This window comes from Triticum aestivum, chromosome 5A (assembly GCF_018294505.1).
Source record: "Triticum aestivum cultivar Chinese Spring chromosome 5A, IWGSC CS RefSeq v2.1, whole genome shotgun sequence".
Classification (NCBI taxonomy): domain Eukaryota; kingdom Viridiplantae; phylum Streptophyta; class Magnoliopsida; order Poales; family Poaceae; genus Triticum; species Triticum aestivum.
In genome coordinates, this window is record NC_057806.1 from 571655706 (window position 1) to 571666367 (window position 10662).

Consider the following 10662-nt stretch of genomic DNA (forward strand, 5'->3'; position numbering starts at 1 on the left):
ATTGCATCCCCCCTTGAAAAACTGAGAATCAAACTGTTCCCTGTTCCCTGTGCAAGTTTTGTTTTCAATACAGGCCGTATATATACTGCTAGCATTTCTAGTTGTCATCACTACCATTTGGTTGTACTTACGTAAAGAACAAATGGCTTCTGAGTACTTCTTCTTTCCTCTAGCTCTCTGTTAAAGGTGGTCCGAAGATTGGAGTTTCCATTGAGTACACAAGTTTGAACGTGGGAACGTTGGAAGTTCAAAGTGCTACTGGAAAGCTGTCTGCAAAGACTGTAGGAAACTCTGTAAGTCATAGCCTGAGTCATCTTTTACTGCATTACATGCATGTGCCTTTATTTTGTCATTGCAAAAACTTACATTATAATATTTTGGTCATACATATTTAGCACCTTGCTTTTGAAGTATCTATTCTATTTGAAGCTTGAAGCATGCAATTTTCATTAAGTTCTGGGTTTATATTAGTTACTGACCTAGTGCACCATTAGACTGTACGTGCAGCTGTTTTGGCAAATGGTGGCACCGTCATTTGTGAAGCTTTTGGAAGAGTTGAAGTGGGTATCCCAGTGGCTATGGCATTGAGTACTCAAAGTGACCGTCTTTGTGTTGGCTGTAGCATGCCAGTCTACCCTTCCGTGCCTAAGGTATGTTTAGTCCCTGTTTGTTTTCATACAAATGTTTAGTCCCTGTTTGTTTTCACACAAATGTTTTTTACTTTTTATCTTACGTCACATATGCTGCCCAGGGGGATCCATTTTCCTTCTATGAAACTTGTCAAAGTTACACTTGGATGATAGCAGATCAGAAGGTCAGAATACTCTTTACTCTATTCCCATTGTATCCATGCACTAACAAACTATTGTACCTTAGGTTGTGACATTCCAATCGGCTAGATCTTGGCAAAATGGACTTGATCAAGGTCTTTATTCAGAAGGAAAAACCTATCCATGGTTATCCAATGGAAGTAGCAATGCTTTTATCAATCATGTGATTGGAAGGTACTGCTTGGATAACAATATACCTTGGTCCCTGGATTGCTTATGTGGAGTGTGTTGAATGCTCTAACCTTCCTAAACCTGATGGACTTCTTTTGGTTCTGTGGCTTTATATCATATCAAAGGGAAATTAGTCATCCTTCTAGAAAAAAGATATCATGCCAATTTTCAAAGTTGTAGATTGTTAACAACTCTTTTAAAACATATTGTACAAGTGTTTCTATTTACGCTTCATTTTTATAATTCAAATGTCTTGTTTGGAACACATAAAAGAATGCTCTCACATATTATATCGAATAACAAGTGAGCCCTAATGTCTGGTTTTTGTTGTTACAGATCTGCAGGGAAAACCAAGATATCCATTTCAGTTACTTGTGATTTCTCGCTACATGGCAGTTCTGGATCTGTATCTTATGATGCCTCCAAGACAATCCTGGTCGTACCAGATCCCCCCCTTGCACGTGGACTTCCTATAACATGGCTATTACCACCCTTTTATACCACCACAGACCTTTTACCTAGATCCGTTAATTCATTTGGAGAACAAGACTCAAATGGCCTGGATACTACTATTGGATATTCTCTGTTAAGGAGCAGTGGTAGAAGTGATCCTGCTATGCAGAATGCTAATGCTATTGATGGAAGTAAAATTAGGACTGGAGAAAGCAATGCAATTGATTGTATTCAGGCAAAAGATCACTCAACTGGCAGAACAGAAATAGCATCATGCCTACGAGTTGCTGAGGTCAGAAAGACTTGTATTGGTTTGTTTAGTCTTTAAGTTATGTACGACTAGATATTCCTACCAAGATGTCTATTTTGGAATTATTGCTGTTTTCACTATTCGTTTGAACCATCACTTATTCAATACCTTCCTTGGTACGATTGAAGCCATAGATGCCACCTCTTATGATTGAGGAACAGGAAATTCCTACTTGCCCTGTTATGAGATTAGGGGCTAGTTTGTCAATTCATATTGCTGTGTTGTGCTTCCCTCATCCATGGATTAGTCTATCTGGACATGTCAAAACAAAAGAGCTTCCTGAAAGCTAGTGCAATGCCGAAGGAAACCCATAGCTAGATCACACCCAAGGAGTTCTCCTTTATATCACTTCATTCCTAAATATAAGCCCTTTTAAAGATTTCAATATGAACTACATATGGAGCAAAATGAGTTAATCTACACTCTAAAATATGTCTATATACATCTGTATGTAGTCCATGTTGGAATCTCTAAAAAGACTTATATTTAGGAACGGAGGGAGTAGTTTGTACTCCCTCCGTCCCAAAATTCTTGTCTTAAATTTGTCTAAATACGGAGGTATCTAGTTACATTTTAGTGTTAGATACATCCGTATCTAGACAAATCTAAGACAAGAATTTTGGGACGGAGGGAGTAACTATTATTATGTGCTAGGTGTTCTAACTACTGCTGATACCATGTGATTAACAATTGCCCTTTTCTACATCTCTATGCATTATTCGTGCTGATGCTGTGATCTATTGTTCAGGTTGCACAAGTACGGGTAGCTGCTGCAGAATCATCAATCCAGACAGCCTATCTTTCTGTAAATGATAAAGTTGAACTGGATGTAAAATATGCTGATGAATTAGGTAACACATTTACCAGTATCGAATGCTTAATCAATTCTTTGACTCATTTCTAATCCTCCTGCCTTCCACCAGGTTATACCTTTAGTGAAGCACTTGGAGTAGCACCTGTGAAGATTGAGACAAACTATCCTGATGTTTTGTCAATTGTCATGCCCAGAGATGTCAATGGTACATATGGCGCACATCAACGTTTTGTGCTACAGGTATGCGTTGCTTCCCGAAACCCAAGCTTTAAGTTTTTCTTATATTTTGTGTGTGCGCGGGTGCGTGTGTGTGTGTGTGTGTGTGCGTGTGCGTGTGCGTGTGTGGGTGTGGGTGTGTTGTGTGTGTGCAAGGCGGTTAAGGATTTCCTGTAGACACAAGGCAATACATCCAGATTGAAGTTTTAGGTTGGGAATACCACTTTTACATCTTACCCTTCAACATCACAAAGAAGGAAGAAAAAACCCGCACAACCTATAAGGGTTTATTACTTGGAAGCTTGGTTCTGCTAATTTCAGTTGTGACAAGCATATGAGTTGGTTGATCATATTTCTCATTAGTCTTCTGTGCAAACTGCTTCATATTTCTTTTTTGAAGGCGAGAAGCCATGGGACAGCTCTTGTAAGGTTGCACATCAACCATCCTTCCAGAAAATCAGATTTCATAATGGTATGATTCTTTTTGCCATTCTTGAATCTGCTCTTCCTATGTTTGATATGTTAGGATGCATAGCTATTTAAACTTGTACAAAAGGTGGGTTATTCTGCTATTCTAACTTACAAGGCATAATTATGTAGGACTGTTTACTTGTATCTCCCAAGCTCTTAAAATAGTACGTTTCAGGATAAGTGCCCTTTGAAGAAATCAAGAGAATTAATGCAAATATGCAATATCTACCCTTACTTTAGTGCATTTGTGTGCATGGTGGGTTGAAACAGATGGAGTAATTGGCAGTGCCATTGAACTGGCAAAACAAATACTCCTACTAAACAAAGATGCAGTTTTTGATGGTTTCTTTTGATCGGATGTACGTATTGAAGTGGTGACATGTACTGACTAACACTTGTTTTTTAACTCTCAGGTATCTGTTGGTGCGCGAATGTATCCTAGAGATGTGGTGATTCATTCTGGCCAACACCTGAACTTTACTATTATCGGGGACCGTATGTTCACTGAATCCATTTTCTTACTAGTAGTTGTTGCGATTATCTTTTAATATTGTATCAGATATTATCTCTGGTCACATCATTTCGGTGTGCTTAACCTTATTTGTGCACTTTGCTTGTTGCATTCCAAGTTAGCACCATGCAGTGATTGCATTCTAGTTAGCACTATGCAGTGATCTTTTGAATACTTTATAAATGCACAGAAGTTGGTAGTTAATACATGATTCATAAAGCAAAAGGCGTTGCTAGAGAAACGGAGCAAAATATGTTTAGTTTAATATCCTGCACGAAGTAGACAGTTGGTGCAATGTTCTGAGTTTGTCAATTTTTCTTGTTTTCCTAACCATGGCCAATTGTTGTTGTAGGCATGGATGCGCGTGGACCTGGCCAGTGGTTAAGTACCAATGAAAAAGTTATGCATGTTAATCAAATAACTGGTGAAGCACATGCATGTGGTGAAGGTATAGCAGAAGGTATGGAAGTAAAAACCTATATTTGCTTAGTACTCCCTCGGTTCCATAATGTAGTGCATATATATTTTTCGAAAAAGTCAAACCTCACAAACATTAGATTCATCATAAGATGTAGTTTCATATTTTATATATTTGATATTGTAGATATAAATAGTTTTATATATAAACTTGGTCAAAGTTTGCAAATTTTGACTTCTCAAAAAATCTATATGCACTACATTATGGAATGGAGGGAGTAGAATGCATTGTTGAACTTCGACACAGTTCATTCCTAGTACTTTGGGTTTTGATAAGCTCTTTCCTTGTACAGTGATTTTTAAAGGCCCAAATCTGAAGTTGCGAACAACTGTCAATGTGCTCAAGGTGAACCAGATAGTTGTTGATGCTCCTGCGGAGATTCTGACGAATGCTGCTGCCCCACCTGATGGATACAAGTTCTCTGTGAAATTAAGGTCTGTAGTGCTCATATCATCATACTCCTTCCACATGTGTTGATTAATATGTAGTCAAATTCAAAGTCACTACTGGGTAGATTGTCCTGGTGTTTATACTTGCATCATAAATTAGATATGATCTTATGTGAGAATAATGTAACAATAGGTTATCATAGGTTTGTGGTGCAGCATAAGCATATCAAACTGACATTCTGTATTCCAGAATTTTAATGTTACAAAAACGGGCCCTGATGTCATCATAATGCTGCTTTTGATACTGCCTGCTAATATGATCTGAGACTAGAGGTTTCAGACATAATATGTATAAAATAGGTGGCATAAGATATGCATTAGGTCATACTCAGCAAATATAATTATCGCTACATAAGAGTGAGAGGGCAGAGAAGCATTTAGTTGTAATGAAAACTAGGCCAGTACTCCTGTGTTATATAATAGTCTTTATAAACAATATAATCACTGTTAGTACCTCCAGTCTAAAAGGAATGCAGTAAACTAACTTTTTTGCTGTTTACATTTTGATACTCTTGGATTTACTTGTGGTCCATGGAGATTAACCTTTTATTCCCTTGTTGAAAGTAGTGATTCAGCCGGGCATAGCACAGAGTCCTCTGTGAATCAGATAAATGCCCCATTTGACTGCAAGGTCGAACCTTCTTTTGTTGGGTAAGTTTCCCATAATGGCCATTCGATCACCTGTGCCTCGTTATTCTGTTCAGGGATACATGGAAGTCTCACTGTTTTCTCTCCTTAGGTTTGTTGAGCCATGGAGTGACCGTGCTGTGAAGAAATCATACTGTGTATTTCATCCGTACTCGCCTGCACAGCTGTTGCCTGTTAAGTCGAACCCAAAAGACGGAATTTTACACATTTCAGTTCGTGCAAATCTAAAAGAAGATTCAATGGTGACCGGATCTGCACATGCACTGTTTGTCAAAGGGTTTTACATTAAAGAACCTGGAATGGTAGCCGCCCTTTCCCAACCTCTCACACAAGCTCGTCTGTTTATTCCAACTGACTCTTAGTTGTCTATCTCATGCAGTTAAACTTGACTCCAAGCTGCAACCATAGCGTCATCATTATTGGAGGGAACACTGGTATTACAAAGCCTATTATTTCTGCAAACCTACCTTTGGCTGTGTTTGTTTCTAAAGCTCCAGTTGTATTCCTCCCCCAGATGTTGAGTTATTTTGGAGTGCTAAAGATTTAATGTCGGTCAGTCTTGTTGACACAAATGAGAACATTGGTGGTCCTAGTCAAGTTGTTTACCGGGTGAGCCACAGATGACAAATCATCATTTTTGCATCAATGCTTAATGCTGTAAACAAATTCTGATTTCCATCCTTTTCCAGGTTGAAGCACTCAAAAGGCAACCTTTCGCTGACAAGGTCACTATAATTCTTCCAGCCACTGGTATGCCATTCTATCTTCTTCGCATCTTCTTGGCCATATCCTTGTAACAAGCTGACTGGCTATCTGGAAATTGCATCTCGTGGTCTGATGAGCATCGTTCCTGACCTAAAAAAAACATCGTTCTGATTCTTGAACCTTGTCGATTGGTAAAACTTATTTCCATACCAAGTCCACCTAATATTTGGATGAAAAACTCCCCCTAATAGTATATTTTTAAGATTTGATTTGAGTTTTCGCTGACCAACAGGAATTGCTCCATGATGATTAACTCGATTAAATTGTTTTCCCCTTGTGCAGGCCAGACTGAAGAATTAGAAGTTAATTATGTTACAGGAGACAGAACAGAGCCATCATCGTCGTCAGGCTTAACCACATTTGGTCTTATCCTCACATGCATCATCGTGCCAGCAGGTACACTCTGGGTCATCATGAAGCTGCTGGAGAAACCGGCCCGACAGGCACCACCACGGCACGCGCCGGCACCAGCAGCGGGGCCTGCCGCTGCGCCTGACCCTGCCTCCCCGGCTATCGGCGAGTTCTCTCCTCGCACGCCCCAGCCTTTCATGGAGTACGTGAGGAAGACTGTCGACGACACGCCTTACTACAAGCGTGACGCGAGGAGGCGATTCAACCCTCAAAATACGTACTGAGCGCATGTAAACTGGGCAGTAGAGTCGCTTCTGGCATGTTTCCCCCTTAGTGTATGATTTAGACGGGTAGCCCTGTAATCCCTGTACTGTAAAATCCGTGTATTGTCGATACTACGCTGTCAATTTTCAAGTCGTGGCGGCATCTGTACGAGCAATGGTTGGTTCTGTTTTTGCTGAGAGCTATAGAGCTAGAGAGATCATTCAACCAATAGCAGTTCCTCTTTGTAATAGCTTTGTAATTGTAAGAGCCTGGGAGCTCTGTATGTAAATGGAGTGTCTCTTCCACCTCTCCTAAGCACCACCCAGCCCTGTTTTATCTTATGGAACCTGCTTAATTTGGTCGAGAAGCCATTAATGTGTTAGTGTGCACCAGGACATTTTTATCTTTCTTGGACGTTGTGTGTTAGATATGTACTCCCTCCGTTTCAAAATAGATGACTCAGCTTTGTACTAACTTTAGTATAAAGTTAGTATAAAGTTGGGTCATCTATTTTAAAAGGAAGGGAGTATATACTTGTCCTCTCGCTGTAAGCCATTAGATATGTATATAATGTGTTAGATATGTATTTTCCATGCACCTTTTTTTTTTGGAAACGCCGTAGAAGGTGTTACTTGTACAAAGCGGTTCTGAAATGTGTGCGTTATGAGCCTGGGTACGTATAAACCTACTTCGAAAAACACATTTCTAAATGCCAGAGAATTTTGAAAAAGAAAGGTGCAAGTGTACATCTTCATATTCTATGTCCGTGCACAAAGTTTCACGGAAAACAACTTTTTCTTTGGCTTGTGCAAAAATGACAAAAAAATTATTGTGGAATGCTATTTAGAACTGAAATTTGTCTTTTTCATGGAGGCAAACTAAAAAACTTTGTGCCATGCACACATTTTGTAAAGATGTATGCGTGGAATTTTGTTTTGGATTTTTTAACATTTTAAAACATGTTTAAAATGCATTTTAAAAAAATGGGTTCAGGACATCCTCACTCGTGACTAAGCATGCTATTTTTCAACAACAATCGTTGAGTACAGACATCACTAGGTCACTATTTTGAAAAAATATCTTACATCAAGAATAATTTTTCAACCAAGTATTGACGTGTGTTCACGTTAGGACAAAAACCGACAGAGTCAAATTCAACCAATGGACATCTCAAGCTTTATGAACTTATATATTTGCTTATTTATTGACCGGAGTTGTATGAACTTATAATTTGCTTTTGCGGTGAGGACGATAGACCATTGCATGAATCGAACAACATGGTTAACCCAATCTTCAACCAAATCCAAATTGGGGCTGCCCTCACCTCACCTGCGTAGGCACCCACTGAAGGAAATATGCCCTAGAGGCACTAATAAAGTTATTATTTATTTTTTTATATTATGATAAATGCATATTATTCATGCTAGAATTGTATTAATCGGAAACATAATACATGTGTGAATACATAGACAAACAGAGTGTCACTAGTATGCCTCTACTTGACTAGCTCGTTGATCAAAGATGGTTATGTTTCCTAACCATAGGCATAGTTGTCATTTGATTAACGGGATCACATCATTAGGAGAATGATGTGATTGACTTGATCCATTCCGTTAGCTTAGCACTTGATCGTTTAGTTTGTTGCTATTGCTTTCTTCATGACTTATACATGTTCCTATGACTATGAGATTATGCAACTCCCGTTTACCGGAGGAACACTTTATGTGCTACCAAACGTCACAACGTAACTGGGTGATTATAAAGGTGCTCTACAGGTGTCTCCGAAGGTACTTGTTGGGTTGGCATATTTCGAGATTAGGATTTGTCACTCCGATTGTCGGAGAGGTATCTATGGGCCCTCTCGGTAATGCACATCACCTAAGCCTTGCAACTAATGAGTTAGTTACGAGATGATGTATTACGGAACGAGTAAAATGACTTGCCGGTAACGAGATTGAACTAGATATTGAGATACCGACGATCAAATCTCGGGCAAGTAACATACCGATGACAAAGGGAACAACGTATGTTGTTATGCGGTTTGACCGATAAAGATCTTCGTAGAATATGTAGGAGCCAATATGAGCATCCAGGTTCCGCTATTGGTTATTGACCGCAGACGCGTCTCAGTCATGTCTACATAGTTCTCGAACCCGTAGGGTCCGCACGCTTAAAGTTCGATGACGGTTATATTATGAGTTTATGTGTTTTGATGTACCGAAGGAGTTCGGAGTCCCAGATTAGATCGGGAACATGGCGAGGAGTCTCGAAATGGTCAAGACGTAAATATCGATATATTGGACGACTATATTCGGACATCGGAAACGTTCCGAGTGATTCGGGTATTTTCGGGAGTACCGAGGAGTTACGGGAATTCGTATTGGACCTTAATAGGACATACGGGAAAGGAGAGAAAGGCCTCAAAGGGTGGTCGCACCCCTCCCCATGGGCTGGTCCAAATTGGACTAGGGAGGGGGGGCGCCCCCTTCCTTCCTTCTCCTTTTCCCTTCCCTTTCCTTCCCTCCTACTCCTAATACTTGGAAGGGCTCCTAGTTCTACTAGGAAAGGGGGAATCCTACTCCCGGTGGGAGTAGGACTCCCCTATGGCGCGCCATAGAGAGGGCCGGCCCTCCCCCTCCTCCACTCCTTTATATAGGGGGCAGGGGGCACCCCAAAGACACAACAATTGATTTCTTGATCTCTTAGCCGTGTGCGGTGCCCCCCTCCACCATAATCCACCTCGATTATATTGTAGCGGTGCTTAGGCGAAGCCCTGCATCGGTAGAACATCATCATCGTCACCACGCCGTCGTACTGACGAAACTCTCCCTCAACACTCGGCTGGATCGAAGTTCGAGGGACGTCATCGAGTTGAACGTGTGCAAAACTCGAAGGTGTCGTGCGTTCGGTACTTGATCGGTCAAATCGTGAAGACATACGACTACATCAACCGCGTTGTGCTAACGCTTCCGCTTTCAGTCTACGAGGGTACGTGGACAACACTCTCCCATCTCGTTGCTATGCATCACCATGATCTTGCGTGTGCGTAGGAAATTTTTGAAATTACTGTGTTCTCCATCACCCACATGTAAGGGGATCCGCTGGCAGTGACAACAATTCAGAAATGCTAAAATCTTAAGCCAGATTTCTAAGCATGGCAAATCAAATGTTTTTATAACAATTTTCATGTCGCGAGCATGAGAATTCCCTTGAGCAAGTGTGACGCCCGGATGATTAACCTACAATAATCCATGTTAACGATGCCACGTCACCTCGGTTACTGTTGCTAATCTCACGTTAGTTCAAAACCAATTTAAAATTCAAATTCAAAATCAAGTCAAACATTTAAAGTTTTCAAAAATCAAAACTAAAATGTTGTCAAGGTGTTAAATAAATCATGGGTAATAATGGTGGAGAAACCTAAATTTAATAAAATGTTTAAGTGTTCAAAATAATTAAAATAGAGATTTAAATATTAAAATAAATACCTTTTGAATTTTATAAAATATTAAACTATTTTAATTTGGGTTGAGAATTAATGTGGCAGTAGTATATTTAAAGGTATTAACCTAGGTGTTAGTGGTAATTTTTATAAAACTAAAATAAGAGAAAACTAAAAGTAAAACAGTAGAAGAAAAATACATAAAAGGAAACGAAACAAACAGAAAACAAAACAAAAGAAACCACCCCGCTCCCCATGGGCCTCGGCCCTTCCCACCCAACCAGCCTACTTGGCCCAACCGGCCACCCCCTGGCCTATAAGGCCACCCCCACACCCCAGAAACCCTAACCCCCCACTCCTCTCGATCCCCACTCCCTCTCCCCCTCCCGATCCAGTCTGGATCGTGGACGAAGACCCCACTCCCCTCGAGCCTCGCCCCGACACCCGTGGCGCCCCGAGGCTGACATCGCCGCACGGAGCCCCCTCGTC

At 40.4% G+C, this 10662-nt stretch overlaps 1 protein-coding gene across 1 annotated transcript in view; it reads left to right on the forward strand.

Moving 5' to 3' along the window:
* The window catches only part of LOC123104875 (nuclear pore complex protein GP210), a 16867-nt gene extending 9831 nt beyond the window's left edge, over window positions 1-7036 (forward strand). The window contains exons 20-36 of the mRNA XM_044526801.1: window positions 174-293; window positions 495-650; window positions 752-814; window positions 877-1004; window positions 1338-1746; window positions 2513-2615; window positions 2688-2818; window positions 3195-3266; window positions 3679-3760; window positions 4129-4236; window positions 4547-4688; window positions 5271-5354; window positions 5443-5653; window positions 5731-5785; window positions 5866-5960; window positions 6041-6101; window positions 6399-7036. Coding sequence (XP_044382736.1) covers window positions 174-293; window positions 495-650; window positions 752-814; window positions 877-1004; window positions 1338-1746; window positions 2513-2615; window positions 2688-2818; window positions 3195-3266; window positions 3679-3760; window positions 4129-4236; window positions 4547-4688; window positions 5271-5354; window positions 5443-5653; window positions 5731-5785; window positions 5866-5960; window positions 6041-6101; window positions 6399-6751 — 2373 coding nt within the window. The 3' untranslated portion in view covers window positions 6752-7036. The remainder of the gene's footprint in view (window positions 1-173; window positions 294-494; window positions 651-751; window positions 815-876; window positions 1005-1337; window positions 1747-2512; window positions 2616-2687; window positions 2819-3194; window positions 3267-3678; window positions 3761-4128; window positions 4237-4546; window positions 4689-5270; window positions 5355-5442; window positions 5654-5730; window positions 5786-5865; window positions 5961-6040; window positions 6102-6398) is intronic.
* The last annotated feature ends 3626 nt before the right edge of the window (window positions 7037-10662 follow it).